Below are 16,388 nucleotides of genomic sequence, written 5' to 3' on the forward strand. Positions count from 1 at the left end.
TATTTTGTTAAGGATTTTCTTGGTCTATTTTCACAAACCATATTGGTCCATAGAATTGAGAATGTTAGTTTTTGGGTTTTTTTGTTTGTTTGTTCTTTAATAGCACTTTCCTGCTGCCAGAACTTCTCCACTGAGATCTTCCCTGCCTCCAACCTAAGCATTCTTTTTTAAGGACCAGGGATTCCATGAAATAGCATGAAAATTCCATGCAGGGCCCTGGTATACTGTGGCCCATCAATCACTACTGAACTCCTGAGATCCCACTCCTGGAGACACTGGTGATTAGTCCTTCTTCACCCTTCTTTTGCTAGAATCTTCGCAACAGCTGACAAAGCATTATGTCCATTTGAAGAAGCTGCACCATTGGATTTGGTCAAAAGAAGGCATTTGATCTGCAATTCAGTTGCCCCGAAGTTCCCTAAGATTGAATTCAGGGATCTTACAATGAACCTGTGCCCTGCTTAACAATATCTGTGCATTCAAAAAGATTTAGATGAGATCAAGATGGGAGCGTTCTCAGAGCTCAAAGAGCTTACAATTTAATTTAGACAGAGCTCCCAAATTGTGGAATTGTCCCACAATACAAATTCTTTATTTGTATTGTGAAGGAAAGGATGACCACTCAGGGCACCTCAGCAAAGTACACTCTCTTCACAAATCATGCCCCACTGCGAGGAAGCCGCGCCCAGCGCTGAGGCCTTGCACTTAGTAAGTGCCCCATCAGTGTTTTCTGAAAGCACAGGGTGGGCTGGTCAATGCAAGTGTGCTCCCTCCAAATCCCTTCAAGAGCCCTGTCACATCCGTGCAGCACTGGTAGGCAGCCCACCAGCCCCGCTGGAATCAGCTTCCTCTCTGCACATTTGTCAGAAGCCAGGACCTAATGTGGTGTGTTCCAGGCTTCCTCATCCAGACCCTCAGTCTGGTGAACATAGCAAGTTCCCTCCTACAGGAGTTTTGTTTAAAACCTGATCTCTTCACCTGGAGTTGGAGCTCCTGATAATAAGTGCTTTGATGCCCACTGGCCCCTAAACTCCCCAAAGACACACCCACTCCACCCACACCACACACATGCACACATACACACACACACCTACTTCTACAAAGTTCCTAAAGGTCTTGATTGAAACCAGGCCTTGGTGATTCACCATCTCTCCTCCTCCCATGGGCCCAAGGTGTCACGGACTCTCAGCATTGGTAACAGATGCTGGGGGGGGGGGTGGTAGGAGAGAGGATGGAGGCCGCCCCCTTCAGGTCAGGTCCAGTGAATGTGAGCTGCTGGAGCTAGGAGGGGCCACCAAGATGTCTGTCACCTGAGGGTGTGTTCATTCCAGTTGCTGGCTCTGGGGCACATTTCGGAAACATCCCTCCAGGAGGTCAGCTCTCCTTTCTGACAGGTGACACGGCTTCTGAGTTCAGCAAGCCCTTTCACTGGTCTTTCCTCTCCGTCAACGGACCCCGGCCTGTGACACCTGTTACAAGCGCCCTCTTCAGTTCTTCAAAAGCGTTTCATTACAGTATGGGACCCCGGCTGGTATGAAGGACCTGCTTGCACAGCCCAGCTCCCTCTCCAGACAGAGGGCCCCTGATGGCAGCAGCCACTGCCCTCCCCTCAGCTCACTGTTCTGCCTCTGGCCCTGGCACTGACCCGGCACAGAGCTGTCATCAGCAAACACCCACTGTTGAATTAGGAGGGCTGCTAGCCAGACTGGCCCTCCTCGGAGCTCTTCCTAATGGAGCAATGGTGCCAATCTCACACACTGGCTGGGGAGGTGGTGGTCTCTAAACATTTACTTTTCTCACTTCTGAATTTCCATAGGAAAACGTCCAATATGACAGCTTCTTACCCACGGGTCCACTGAGCCACTAGAAGTGACTAGTTCAGCAGGAGATGTGCTGTGAAAATAAACCACACTCCTGATTCCCAAGACTTAGAGCAGCGTAAGAACATAAAATGAATCCTCGTTAGTACAGGTTTAGATTGACCACACCTTGAAATGATATTTTGCATACATTGGAAAAATTAAATATGTCATTCAAGTTGATTTCACCTGTTTTTTTTTTTTCTTCTTCTTTTAATGTGGCTACTGGAAATTTTCAAAATACCAATGCGGCCCGTATAGTATTTCTATTGAACAGTGCTAATCTCTACTCCGATAAGAGTATTTTTACCCCTACGCTTATTTCCCCCTCCATTATTGGAGTGAGGGGTCTTTAGGGGCAGAATCCCACTCATTTCCTGGTCTGCACAGCATCTGCTCAGGGTCAGGCAGCCCTGGGTGCTCAGGAACTGACGAATAAACTAAATGAGTGACATGAGTGAACACAGAGATCAGGGCATTTCTCTACGTTTCACAGACAGTTACAGCAGACGTGTTTTCTGGACTATAGTCATCATGCTGTACATGACATCCGGTACATGACATCCAGTAAATAAATCAGTCCTTCCCCGAACTGATTTATTTTATTACTGGAATTTGTACCTTTGACCCCTTCACCCATTTCACACACCCCCACCCCCACCCCCACCCCTACGCCTGGCAACCACCAACCTGTCGCTGCATGGCATATTTGAAAGTTGTTGAGTAGAACTCAAAAGTTCTTTTTTGTTTGTTTTTTTTATTTTTTAATTTTTTTTAATTGAAGTATAGTTGATTTACAATGTCTTGCTAGTTTCAGGTGTACAGCAAAGTGATTCAGATATAGATATATAGATATAGATTTCATTCCTTTTCAGATCTTTTTCCCTTATAAGTTATTACAAAATGCTGAGTATACTTACTTCCCTGTGCTATATAGTAGGTCTTTGTTGATTATCTATTTTATATATAGTAGTGTGTATCTGTTAATCCCAAACTCCTAATTTATCCCTCTCTCCCCCCAAAAAGTTCTTATCTTAAGGAAAAAAATCTGTAACTATGTGTAGTGATGGATGTTAACTAGATTTACTGTGCTGCTCATTTCATATGTGTGCAAGTATGGAATCATTATGTTGTTCACCTGAAACTAATATAATGTTTATGAAAGTCATACCTCAAATTTTTTTAAAAAGCATGCATATTTTATCCAAATACAGTGCAAATTCCACAGCTCACATTTAAGACAGGAGCAGACACGTCAAGGTGTGTATGTGTCACTAACTTTCCTCAACATACTCCACCTGCCCACCTGGACTCATACTGACCAGAACCTTCTCTTTCAGGTGAACTAGCCCTGCCCCTAGTTAGTCCCTAGTAGGTACGTAAACTGTCCCAGTTCCCCAAGAAAGCCGACAGGGAGTGGAGACCTCAGCCCACTCTAAGGACAATCAGTTTGCCTTTTGCCTCTGATCTGCACTCCCGTGTCTCCCGGTCCTCCCTTGGTGATACCTTAGTTCCTCCATCCCACTGCTGGACCTGTGCCACCTGCCTTCAAGTTCTCTTCCCTTCTACACCCACCTTTCCTCACAGAAAGTTACAAAGTAGATGTGCTCACTCCTACTGAACTGGTAATAACTAAAAGCGCTCAGTGGGATAGTTTTTCGTGAACATGTCTACATTCCACTTGTGACTAAATCTCAAGCCAAATGAATGAACCTCTAATGGTGGAATCGTGAGCACCAGTAAGTGACGTTAAAGAAGTTCTATATTTATTGGGGGCAGGACACAGTCTCAACCCAAGGCCAGCCCCGCTGGGCATTCCTTTCCTAAGTCTCAGTTTGTAGTCAGGGATGAGTAACCACAAGGGCAAGACTTGTAAAGCAAGGGCACTGTGCCAGGCAGCAAATTGACTCATTCACAGACGGCTCCTGAGAATCGACTAAGCAGCAGCACTCTTCTCAAGAGGTGATGAAGGATGAGACAGTCCCTGCCCTCATGAGCCCACAGTCCACAGATCCTCCCTACTGCCAACGAGGGAGCCTGAGCACAGGTGCACCACTGCCAGCTGAAGACCCTGAGGTGAGACACAGGCCTAAACACCAACTCCTTGGGGAGGGCAGGCAGGGAGGGCTTACTGGCCACACAGTCCAGGTTGCTGTCCATTCAGGGCTGAAAACGGTGGGAGAGCAGATGCAGCGAGCTCTACACGCCAGCCCTCCTTGGCCGGCCACCCGAGAGAAAGTGCACTGAATGGCAGAAGCCCCAGTGAGTGGACAGAACCAGCACGTCAATGGTGGACTGGGAAGGCTGAAGCACAGATGGACCCCGCACGGCTGCCACCCACCTTTTCTTGGGTGGGAGGGGAGAAGGAAAGAAAGTGACAGCCTCTTGCAAAGTGCACGCATGGGATGGAAATGCAAATACACGCCCTAGCCCCTCCTCCCCCAGCCCCCTTGGTGCTGCAGCAGGACCCTATTCTTTGCCAATACACGACACCCTGGCGGTACCCAGGTCAGTGGGCTGGGGCCGACAGGGCGGGATGGATGCCACCGTTCCCACCGCCCTCCACTCCGGCCTCTCTTTGGGTCACGTTGGAGATATTTGCCAACTATGAAGATCCCCACAGATGAATGGTGGGTTTCTGACCTCTCACCATCCACAGGGCCCTTTCCAAAGAGAGAAGCATCACTCACCACCTAGCCACTTGCACCTGCTGGGGCATCCAATTAACTCAGCTGCTCCAGAGGCTGCTGGGAGGCAATTCGGTGGCTAGCCCCTGCTCCCGCCTCTGCCCACCAGCAGCAGTAGGGGTGAGTCCTGCACGCTCTTCTGTAACCAGGACCCAAGGGCCCCCAGAGCTCGGACATGGGTGGACCTCAGCCTCTGACTTTCTATGAACTGAGAGTTAATCCAAGGTATGTAACCACCACTCCCCACTGGGCGGCCTTCTGACTCACTGGCTCCTTAGAATTCCAGGGGGTCTCGGAGAGAGAGAGTCGGGGGCAGCGGGGTCTGTCTGCTCCAGCTGCAGCGAGCCCTCCTCCTGCCTTCCCCTCCTGTCTGACTGGCATCGGGCAGGAGGAACCCTCTCGAGCCAGACTTCAAACATGAAAATCTAGATCAAGGATATATTTGGCTTTCCAAGCTAATCTCTACATCAATTTGGTCTCTACTGAGTTGTAGCCCTTTGAAGAAAACTTGGCAACTACGTATGGAGAGCAGATGACTCTTACATAACCCCAGGCAGGAGCCCAGGGGCTCGGGGAGGCTCAGCGCTGGCCGGCCGGGCCGGGGTTTCGTGTTCACCCACTTCATCGTGACCCAGGGTGCAGCTCTGACCCACCGTGCTCTGGGCACCCTGTGGTTTTCCTACAAAACAGCCGAGGAAGTGAAGGACTGAGGAAGCACCACCAGCCCACACCTGCCAAACACCTTGATGGTGCCTGGGTCAGTGGGCTGGAGACCATAAGGGCGGGGCGGGATTCCACCGCTCCCACTGCCATCTGAGGGACCCCATCTAGGAGGATGCAGGATGTGGTGGGGAAGCAAACTGCTCCGTCTCCAGGGACCAGGAGACAGGCATCTCAGGGAGCTGCAGAGCTGTCTCTGCTCGCAAGCTACCTTGCCCTGCTTCCCACTTCTGTGCCGTCTTTGATGCACAGAAGAAAAGGAAGCAGATGAGTAAAAGAAATCAACCGAAGGGACAGACTGGAAGGAGGCCACTGCCCCCTCCTCTGCTTGGACAGTGGATCCCCTGGGTGGGGGTGCGTGTGAGGGGAGGGGGCTGTACCCGCGTGGCAGGAAGGATGTGAGTTGCCTCCTAAAATGGTGATTTATTCCAGCAATACTGTCCCGGATGAGTATCACGGCCACTGACACTCAAGGGATTCCAGTGGCAATCAATGTGGTACCAGCAGCTGGAAGTGGGCACGAGTCAGGACTGACGAGGAGGGCAACGTCTGTGCACAGAGCCTCTGACTCCATCCTCTAAAGCCTGGATGCACAGCCCCAGCTGCTGGAGGACTTTACAGGTGGGGATGGGGACAGCCAATCCACTGGGACTGTTCACCGAGGCCTGGGGAGCTGTGAAGTGCCCAGCGAAGGAAGAGAGTCACGTTATGTTGCTATAGACCCACCCCCCAGGCACACCCAGGGCCTTCAGAACAGAAGGGGCGACAGAACCTTAGGCTGGAAGAACAGGCAGAGGGACAGCAAGGGACACAGCCCGGGAGGAGCACGGCACCAGCTAGCCCTTGCCCCCCTGAGGACACCTCAAGGCAAGTGTCTTGCACGCTCCAAGCCCCAAAGGTGCCACGTGGAGGGCCGTGGCCTCAGAGGCCACTCACAAGCAGACAGCCAAACTCCAAAATCTGCACTGCTTGCTGAGTAAGCATCCCCTCCAAGCTGCTCCTAGAACGAGCTCTGATGCAGCTGGCCAGGCTCTGGATCCACCTTCAAGAGATACCTTTATCTGAGCTGACAGACGGTACTTTTGGAGCTTTGCTACAACGACCACCAAAAAGGCATAAAAACAGCTCCAAAAGACTCAATCTGTTCCTCCTCCTTGGAAGAAAAGGCTCCACGCACAGCTCATTTCCAACACAGGAGCAAAAATCCAAGCCCAGACTTTGCCTCGCAAGTCAGAGCTGAGAGCCCTCAGGTCCTGCCCAGAACTGCCTTCTGTCACCTGGGCCCCAGGTTCCGTGTTTGCCTGACCTAACCAGGCCCGAAACCGGGCAGCAGGACACCCAGCGTTCACCTGGGGAGCCATGGAGGGGCTTGGGAGCAAAGGTGACGGGCTGTGTTCAAGGAAAAAGCGCATTACCAGGTCTCAAGCAAGCCATCCCTGGCTTTCAGTGACTGTTACCCTGTGCCTGGTGAGACGCAAAAGCACAGACACTCCAAGCACGGCCCCTTCTCCTGGCCAGGGGATGGCTCGCAGACATGACAGAGCTCTCACCTGTCCGCCTTCCAGAGAGGTGACAGCCCGTCCTCAGAGGCGCATTTGCAGAAAATCTATTGTGCTAACACTGAAGGGAAAAAACCAAAAGGTCAAACTTCAAAATCACCAACAGAACTATTTCCTAAAGCAAAATCCCAAGTAGATATCATTCAGGGATGCTTTAAAGGAACTGTTTTAGTGAATTTTGAACGCGCAGAGAGGTTTTTTTCTGTGATATTTACTCTCCTCTCTCTTTATCAGAATGTACTAATCTTTCAATCTAGCAAGTTAGTAATAAAAAAAGATGTCAGTTCAAATAACTTGCCGGCAGTCAATCAGGAAGGTAGTGCCAGACAGCAGCTCAGGAGGCATCTGGGAGCTGAAGGTGCACGCCCCCTCCTCCACAGAGCAGGGACTCCTTTGATCTTTCCAAAGGCCCTGGGGTCTGGCTGAGACCCGGAGGCAGATGGCAAGGCACCTGGAAGGGGTCACCCGGGCAGAGCTGCCCTCGCTCTATTTAGTGTGCATCCCAGAACGGCCGAGCCTACACCTTAGCTAGTCTGAGCACAGGACATCGATTCAGGCAGAGCCAATATCCAACGCAATCCGCTTCAGGATTAACCTTTTAAAGCCCAGCCCACTGAACACGACCCGGCCACCAAGACAAGGAATGCCCCTTTCCAGAAAAAACGCCAATGATAACATCTGACAGTTTTCACTAGATGTTTTAAACAGTCTTTACCCCAGGAGTGGGGAATTGCCTCATAAAACAAGGGTAGCTAGGAAACGCTTGGCGGGCTCCGTCCGCTTCCAGTTTCTCAAAATCAGGACGCGCATTTGATTCTCCCTTCAGCTCGCTCCCCCCGAGCTTTTATCGGGTGGCGATGGGGGCGGCTCAGGCACCGGCTCCGGCAAAGACCGGCCCCTTTCTCCCCAACGCAGGAGCGCAGTGCATCCCAGTGGACAAACTCGAGAACGGCACTCTTGCTTTCCCTGCCTCCGCCTGCGTCCTCCTAGGTCTCGGATGCAATCCGGGACCCAAACGCACCAGCTCCGCGGAGCGCCCCCCCGGCAGGAGGGCGATGGCTTGGAGGCATTCTGCCCCGCCAAGGGGACAACTGCCCTGCTGGGTCCCAGACCTCTCGAGGCAGGGGCTGAAACCCGAGCACCACTGGCAGGCAGATAAAGTTTGCCGAAAAGGGTCTCCCTGGGTACCCCCACCGGGTGCTCCGAGCTCGAACGCCCTCTTCCAGCCGGCCCTGGAGTTCGGACACAGACAAGCCCCCGGGGCGCTCCCGGGGTGTTTGCCTGCGGGGGGTGGGGTGCCCGTAGGGAGTGCCCGCCCGCCCTCCCCCAGAGCCCCAGCACCTCCCGCCCCAGCTGCCCGCCAGCTGTGCGCGCCCGTCGGGCCCGGAGGTCACCGGCAAACAGCTGGATCGGCAGCTGGGAGCCCGGCAGGCCCCTGCTCAGTCAGTCACGGGGCCCCGAGGAAGGGGAAAGGCGGGCGGCGTGGCTATCAGGCTTTGGTTTGCTCCAACTCCGCTTGTCAAGCTCTCGCCGGGAGGCCGGAGCCCTGGCTTTCCCCGGCAGCGCTGGCCCCCGCCCTGGGTCCACGGCCCGCCGCGCCCAGCGGCCCGCGCCTCGCCTGGGCCCCGGGGAGGAGGTGAGCCGGGGCGGCCGGCCAGCACACTGCGCTGCTGGCGCCGGGAGGCGCGGGTGCGCCCAGGCCGGCCCCAGAACCCGGGAAACTGGAATGGGGCGCCCCTGCCCCGACCCGGACGCGCGGAGCCCGGGAGAGCCGGCCGCTCCCGGCGGGGCCACGGGGCTCAGAGGTCCGGACCGGAGCCCGACCCCGCTCCAGGGGCACCGGTTGGCCGTTCGCGGGGAGCGGAGAGGGGGTCCCTTTATTCGTAACACCGAGCAAAGAGCCGCTTCAGCCCGGCTCGGTACCCACGCACCCGCGCGCCCACACGCTCCCCGGCGCCGGCCGGGTCGCTCACCTGAGTCCTAAAAGCTGTTGAATCCACATGGTCACGTTTCGGGGAGCAGAGACTCAGATCTCGCTCGCCCCGGCCATCTGCGCGGCGCCCGCGCCCGCTCGCTTCCGTCCCGCGGCGCCGGTCTCCGGCTTTCGGTCCGCCGCCGCCCGCTGCCCGCCGCCCGCCGCCCGCCGGCCGCGGGGCGCAGAGCGAGTCAGAGCGCGGCCGCGCGGGGTTCCATGCCGGCCGGCGCGCCGCCGCCGTTGGGGCGCATGGTTCAGGCGGGGCGGCCCGCGGGGGCGCACATCCTCCGGCCCGGGCGCGGAGCTCGCGGCCCCCTCCGGGGGCGACCCGGCGAAGGCGGCTGCGAGGCGGGGGCGCCCGCTGCCGGCCCGGAAGGGGCGCGCTCCAGCGCCGCGGCCGCGCGGCGAGGGTCGGGGGAGCGGCGGCTTCGCCCTCCGGGGCGGCGAAGAGGGAGGCGGGCGGCGCCGCCGCGCACGGTGCGTGTCTCGCGGCGCGGCTCTCGCACCGGCCCGAGCCCCGCGCCGAGGGAGCGGCGAGGTCCGGGGGTGCGGGCAGAGGCGACGCTGGCGGCCGCAGGTCCCCTCCGCGCGCCACTGGGCCAGGGGGCTCTGCCGGGGACTCCGCTGCCGCTCGGCCCCGCTCAAGTTGGCCGGGGACTCCGTCTGAGCGCTCGCTCCGCAGACGGCCGCGGCGCGGGAGGCCAGCAGGAGGCGGGCGCGGGAGGCGCGCGGGGCGAGGGCGCCGTGGAGCGCGGGGCGTGGGGACGCGCGGCGGCGGCGCCGCGCCGAGGAGGCGGGCGGGGATCCCGGGGCCCCGCCGCCCGCGCCCACCGCGCCCGCCGCAGAGCCGCCCGCGCCGCTTGGCCGCCTCCCTCCGCGCGTCTGCCTCCCCGAGCGCTCGCCCCCGCCTCCCCAAGCGGGTCCCAACTCCGCCCGCCCGGCCCGGCTCACGTCACCCTCTTCCCCGCCCCTCAAACTGGAGCCCGAGCCCCCTGCCCGGCCCCGGCTGCCGTTCACCGCCCCGCCTTGCGGTGGCCCACCTCTCCGCACGGGGCTGTGCCCGGCCCTGGTGACGCCGCAGGCGGGGCCTCGGCCGCCCCTTCCCCAGCCCTGGCCTCGTCCCGGTCCCCACCTTGGGAAAGGCTCGAGAGAGGCCGCTGGCTCGGATTGGACCGCCGGGCGCCGCCGGGTGGTGTTGCCACGGTAACCGGAGGGCATGCGAAGCGGTTCGAGGTTCTGACCCGGTTACCGGTGCGCCCAGTGCACCCGGAGAGCTGGTTTTGGGCAGGGGGCGTTCCCGAGGAAGCACTCGGGGGGCGCTTGGGGCGGGGGCTGGGAGAAAAGTTTCCTACTGGCGGAGCTGCGCGGAAAAGGCCGCGGGAGTGTGAAGGAGGCGGGGAGGGTCCGCTGCTCGGGATTCCTCTCTCCCCGCGGCCTGGGCGCGTGCCTCGAGACCTGGCGTAAGAAGTAGCTGTGTCCCTGGTCAGAGCTTCAGGACCTTCTGCCCCCCGCGCAGCCCTGTCGGTCCTGCATCCCGACGCTGCAACAGGCCCCGGGCTGGGCGTCCGGCAGCCCCGGCTCGCCCGACTGCAGCTGCTGCTCGGCCAGGCCCTGGAGGAGGACTCCTGCGAGTTCCAGGTCGCCGCGCCCCAGACTCTTGGCCCCAGGAGTTCCCCTGGGCCTACCTGGTTAGGCTGTACTTGCAAGGCCTTAACTACAGGAGAAGGGGCCCTTGGCGGGGTCCTTGAGAAGTGACTACAGTGAAACTCCTCATTGAAGGCCAGACCTGCTGACTCCGTGGGAAGCCGCGGACAAAGCCGTGCTTTCAACTCTCAGCGCCCTCGAGGGAGGTGCAAAATCAGAGGCCTTAGAAATCAGCTCTTGTGCTGCAAGTGTGGATGTGGGAGTCCGTGGAGGGGAAGCGAGAGGTGTTCTATGCAGGTGCCTCCCCCAGTGAAGCTCTGTAACCGCCCAGCCCACGTGAGAGACCCCCAGTAGCAGGAGAGGCCTCCCTGGGGAGGGCGTTGGGTGGGGGGAAGCGGTTGTGAGGCAGAGCCAGGCCTGGAGGTCCCTAGAGGTCCTTCAGAGCCGTAGGGGTCTCCTCCACCCAGGCAGGAGGACAGAGGGGGGCGACCTGCTTCCCCGAAGGAGAGGGGCAGGGGACAGGGAGGTGTGGTGGTCAGATCACAAGTCTTGACCCGGCAGCCCAGGAGCCGCTGTTCACTCACCGTGGGGCCCTGGGCACATTATCAACCTCTCCGGTCCTCAGTTTTCATGTCTGTGAAATGGGTTCCATAGTCCCTTCCACACAGAGGTTTTTGTGGGGGTTAAATGAGATTGCCTCACACACGGTTTCACTGTTATTGTCCGAAGAAGCAGCAGGCTGAGTCAGCACTTTGCCTACCTGGCCACTCCTGGCTGGTCTTCCCCTGGAGCCCTCTCTCTCCCTGAGGGCTTTCGGGGGCAGATCCCAGAGGGACGTCCTGGAACAAAGGGCCGAGCCCCTGCAGCTGGGAGAGAAGCGGTGCCCTCACTGCTGCCACCTAGCGGGACGAGGGGGGTTGCTGCACCAGGGAGGCCCTTCCAGGAGCCAGAACAACCCCGGAGAAGGCTGAGGGACCGGGTGGGCCTGGGGGGACCCCGAGCTCCTCGACTCCAGGTACCCCTTCGGCAGCCTTGTGCAAACCCACGGACCTTGTCTCAGAACGATTCTAAGTGCAGAGACGAAAATACACAGGATTTTTAGGAAACCAAGTGTATTGAAACACATTATCAAAATATTAAAACAGATTTTTGATATAGCAATGTACCTTCTTTTTATCATGTAGGGAACGAATCTTCAGACCCCAAACGTGTCACAAGTTGGGTGTCCGGACCCCCGGCCGTCATAGTTTGGGCTGCCCACAGCCGTGGTGACACATGAGGCAAAAGGCTGCAGTTTCTGTGTTTAGCGGTCACTGGCGTGTCACAGCACCTCGCTCTGCTGCCTACCTTTATAACAAAGAAATGTTGGGTTTCGGATGTGATTTTTTTTTCACCATCCAAGTGAAAAGACTCCTTGAATTCTGCCCACTTTACCCTGGAGGATTCCCCAGACCTCAGATAGGAACCTCTGGGTTGAGAACACAGTGCATAGAAGTGTTTTCGGGAAACAGCTGTGAGGCCAAGCAGTGACAGAGTCAGGAGGGGAAGTCACACAGCAGAGGTGCACCAAGATAGCCCTGGCTGCCTCAACCCCGGGGGGAGGGAGGTTGCCCTCCACCCCACCCACGATGGAAAGTCGGATTTAGGGCAAGGACCCACTCGTTTCTATTACCCTTGGGCACTGATCGCTCCAACTCCTCCAAAGAGAGTGACCGTCTATTATTCGGTCTGTTTTTATGTTTTCTCTTGATGCGAACATTGTCATTTTTTACAGGCTGAAACATAATAAAACCACGACATATGTCACCATTAAGGTAACTGGTTTCTTGTACTTGGACAGCATCTCATATTTCTGACTAGTTCATTTTTCTCCTCTTTTGGGAATTTGGGAAGGAGAGTATAAGTCATCACACACACACACACACACACACACACACACACACACACACACACACACAGGCCTACCAGCTTCAGCAAGTGCAAAACGGAAGTTTTCAGACGTACCCACTGTGGAAAGATCACCCGGTCCCCTACCAGGAGAAACCTGTGCCCAGGAACCTGGAATCACAGGCTGGCCCCGGCCCTCCAGGAGCCCCCTCGCCTCTGCCCTGCCCTATTTTCCCAACAATGGAGCTGGCTGACCCCCCAGGAGGCCCTCTTTGAAGCTCTCTTAGGCCATTTACCTAATGGCCTTCACAGACTTGACTATTTTTAAAACCCATCCAAAGCCAAATTGAGCTGCCATTTTCCATTTTTCTCCCAAGGAGGTAAATGTGTCTTAAGCATGACATTTGATTAAGTAGCTAAGTTTGTGATTTTAAATGGAAGGGAAATGCTCATTAAAATTATTATGCATTTCTTTAAAGCATTCATACTATCTTCTCTGCACCCCGGCCTTACTAGTTTCCCCCACCTATTAAAACGTGCAGTGGGGAGGAGGGGGAGGGGTGGGAGGGAGGAACTCCAAGGCACTTTTCCTTCTCTGGGGAGGGTAAGTGCCCTGACTTTGGAATCCTGCCCTTACCCCCGCCCACATCTGAGTTGTTCCCAGGTGGGTCTGCACACAGCCGTGAACTCCACCTGAGGGCAAGGGCGAAGCTGCGGGAGTCAGAGGCTAGGAGGGAAGCTGAGACTTCCCCTGACAAAATGACTCGCAGGACAATCTTGCAGCACCCCAGGCCTGGCCAGAGGAAATGCCAGGTCTCTACTACCCATCCAAATACACTTGTGTACCTGAAAGAGAAAAAGATGGTCCCTCCCCTTCCTCAGAGCAAGTGATGGGTTCCTACCGCAGGTGGAAAGAGGGCTGCCTAAGAATTTGATCTGGTCTGGGATAGAGAAAAACCCTCATTTCAAGGCTTTTAGCAATTCTCTGTGATGACAGATTTGCTGATTCGATTGAGATGGACAAGGGTGAAGAGGATGAGCATTTATCTGCATCACAAAATAAAGTGACAATTTGGTCACAGTCCTTCGGCATTACGGGATCTGGAGGTTTGGGGAACGAAGCTGGAGAGGAGAGGGTCTGGAGGGCGGGCAGACACGGGCCGGAAGGCAATCAGGGCTGGGGTGTCTGGGGGCTGGGGCTGTCCAGCTGAGTCCTTACATGTTCTCACATGACTGAGTCCAGAGTCTGAGGGTTTTGTCCTGTGTGGCGGTTCTGCTCCGGGTCGGTGGTGCTTGTGTTGAGGAGAGTCAGGGAGCGATGAGCAGGGTGGTCTCTGCTGCCGGGCAGGTGGAGGTGGGGGGAGACCACAGTAGTCGAAACAACCAGGAGGAAGAACTGGGACATGGTGACTAACTCCAGAAGAGATGTGAAGAAAACGCCCTTCCTCCCTCACGTTCCAGAAGACTCCGGGCCTTGGGTGGTTGGGGGCTGTGGGGGCAAGAAGGGCTGCCTGACTCCACAGAGTTCTCAGGATGGAGCTCTAGTTGGATTATCTGGGTATTAAGGAAAAGCGGGGGGTCGGGGATCAGGGACATGAAAGGGTCAGGCCCCTGGTTACACTTGCCGACTTAAAAAAAAGGCACAGTATGTGAGTTGTGAGTTAAGTTTTATTTGGGGCAAAATGAGGACGCATTTCAGATAACTCTGAGAAACTGCTCCAAAGATGTAGGGGGGAAGGTCAGTATAGATGTGATTTTGGTGACGGGGGAGTCCATGCAATCAAGCACATATTTTTTTTGCAGAAGGTTTCTGCCAGTCATGAGGAGCAGACGTCACCGTGAAGGATTTTGTGCTTTTCTAGATACGAGGAGATAGAAGAATTAGGCTCATAAAATTGGCTCCTGAAAATATCTAACTATCTGAAGCCCCGTTCTGCCAGTTTTTCCCAGAGCACAGAGTGCCTCATTTCTGCTCTTCACCCTGAACTCCTTTCAGGGGATGTTGAAAGTCAGCAGCTGCAATGATTTAATCACTGTAGAGGTAGATGGCAAGTACCAATTTGTAGTTGACACACTTACCAAGAAGGTAAGGGGCCTGGGGGCCATCTCTCGCTGGCCCCAAAGGTCCGACTCCTTCTAGAAGGAGAGGTGAGAGAATGAGGATGCGCTCATTGTGTTGACCAAGCCCTGGGGGTGTGCAGGAAAATAACAGTGAGTGAGGCTCCCTGGGGAAAAGCTCCCCAAACAGGGGATGTGGTCTCGCCCTTGAGTGGTCGCTGCTACTGGCTGGTCCAGGGACCCTTGGCTCCACGCAGAAAGGGCAGAGCTGGATGCCACTGATTCTGGGCTATCGGTGTCTCTTCCAAGTCACTTCGTAAACTGCATCCATCAGCTCAGACTAGATGATGTTGCACCAACAGACAGCCCACAGAGCGCTGTGGCTGAACCCAATGAAGGTCGATTTCTCACTCATGCTCAGGACCACCGTCTGCTCCATCAGCCCGTCAGCACGTTATCATCATTCTGGGACCCAGACTGAAGGAGCTGCTCTCACCCGGACACCCTATCACACAGCGCAGGGCAGAGTCACAGCGGAACCTCACTGTGACACTTAAGGCTTCCCCGGGAAGGGGCACGTGACACTTAAGGCTTCCCCGGGAAGGGGCACGTGACACTTAAGGCTTCCCCGGGAAGGGGCACGTGACACTTCCATGCACGTTTCACCGGCAAAAGCAACTGGCATGTCCAGGCTGACATCAGTGGGCTGAGGAGACAGAAACCTCACACAGGGAGGGGTGAGTGACACCTCTACAAATGAGTAGGTACCAACAATTCAAGAAGATTTAATATCTTGTTTTCACAGAGGCCCTAAAGTTGACAATGGCAGGATTTGTTCACAGGGAGGCAACATGCTTTCTGGCAAGCATGCTGTGTTTGCATACCCTTTTCTATCCCTGAACTCCAGGTGGATCTTTGACTCTCAAGGCTGGGAGGATTCTGGTCTCAACCTCATCCCCTACCTAAGAGTCAAAGGCACCCGACTAATTTAGAGACAGACGCTTGTCAACAGTGGTGAGGGTGATTTGCTTACCCCTAACTGTACAGGTGGTCAGATAATGAGTCTTCGGGGGCTGTGCTTCTATCTAGAAGAGAGAGCTGTGATTAGTCACAAAGGGTCACATCATCATCGCCATCATCATCCACGTACTCATCATCTCTAAGATCCTTCTATGGCCCCCTTTCTCAGCCAGTCATTCCTGGACCCTGTCTTCCCCCCGCAGCAGCTCAAGTGACATCTGGGCTTCTCTCAGCCAATCTGGAGAGTAATTGAGCAGAAAAGCCGCTTCTTCCTCTAGCCACGTCTTGTCCGAGCTATTACCCTCCGCTCGAGGAAGATCTGGAACATGCCAAGGAGGGAGGAAGACGTTGTTTACTGAATGCCCCAGCGCAGAGCAAACGCCTAGCTGGCTCACGCCAGTGTAGCCTGAAGGTCACCCCTGTGTATAGGCATCAGCCATCATGATGGATTTTACATTTCTGATCTCTTTTCAGTGCCACAACCACCCGGAGAGGTTGGTGATATTATCACACCTGGGCTTAATATTGAAAACATCTTAACACTGTGCAGCTTGGGTCCTGGGGTAGAGGTGGGCTGCAGCCACAGGGCCAGGCAGGGGTTCTGGGAGAGGACCGGCAGCAATCTGGGAGGGGCCGGGGCGTTGGGGCTGGGGTGGGGGGGATGCTGTTTCCAGCTGGTAGGAAGGTATTTCAATATTGTAATATCTGGCACGGCTGCCCCCTGCCATGCCGACTGAATACCCGGCCTGATCACATGCATATGCATACGGAGTTCAAAGTGGATTGTCCAGGATCCCCCAGCACGGAAGGATGACTCGATGGTCCAGTCTGGGCCAATGCAACCCGAAGGCTCTCTCTAGTGTAACATACGAAGGACACGTCACAGAAACCCATTTCACTGCCCGCTTTCTGAATATGTTAAAAAGCGGAAGCCCTGGTAGGCAACGTGCGTTCAAGACAGCGATACCCAACTTCTACG

The 16,388-nt window shown here is 55.8% G+C and overlaps 1 protein-coding gene across 1 annotated transcript in view; it reads right to left on the bottom strand.

Moving 5' to 3' along the window:
• Positions 1–8,827, bottom strand: part of AJAP1 (adherens junctions associated protein 1) — a gene marked incomplete at both ends in the record, with an annotated part of 107,827 nt that extends 99,000 nt beyond the window's left edge. The window contains one exon of the mRNA XM_082674189.1: positions 8,799–8,827. Within this exon, the coding sequence (XP_082530315.1) occupies positions 8,799–8,827 (29 nt within the window). The remainder of the gene's footprint in view (positions 1–8,798) is intronic.
• Between the last annotated feature and the right edge of the window lie 7,561 nt (positions 8,828–16,388).

This window comes from Grampus griseus (assembly GCF_964374135.1).
Source record: "Grampus griseus genome assembly, chromosome: 1".
NCBI classification, from domain to species: domain Eukaryota; kingdom Metazoa; phylum Chordata; class Mammalia; order Artiodactyla; family Delphinidae; genus Grampus; species Grampus griseus.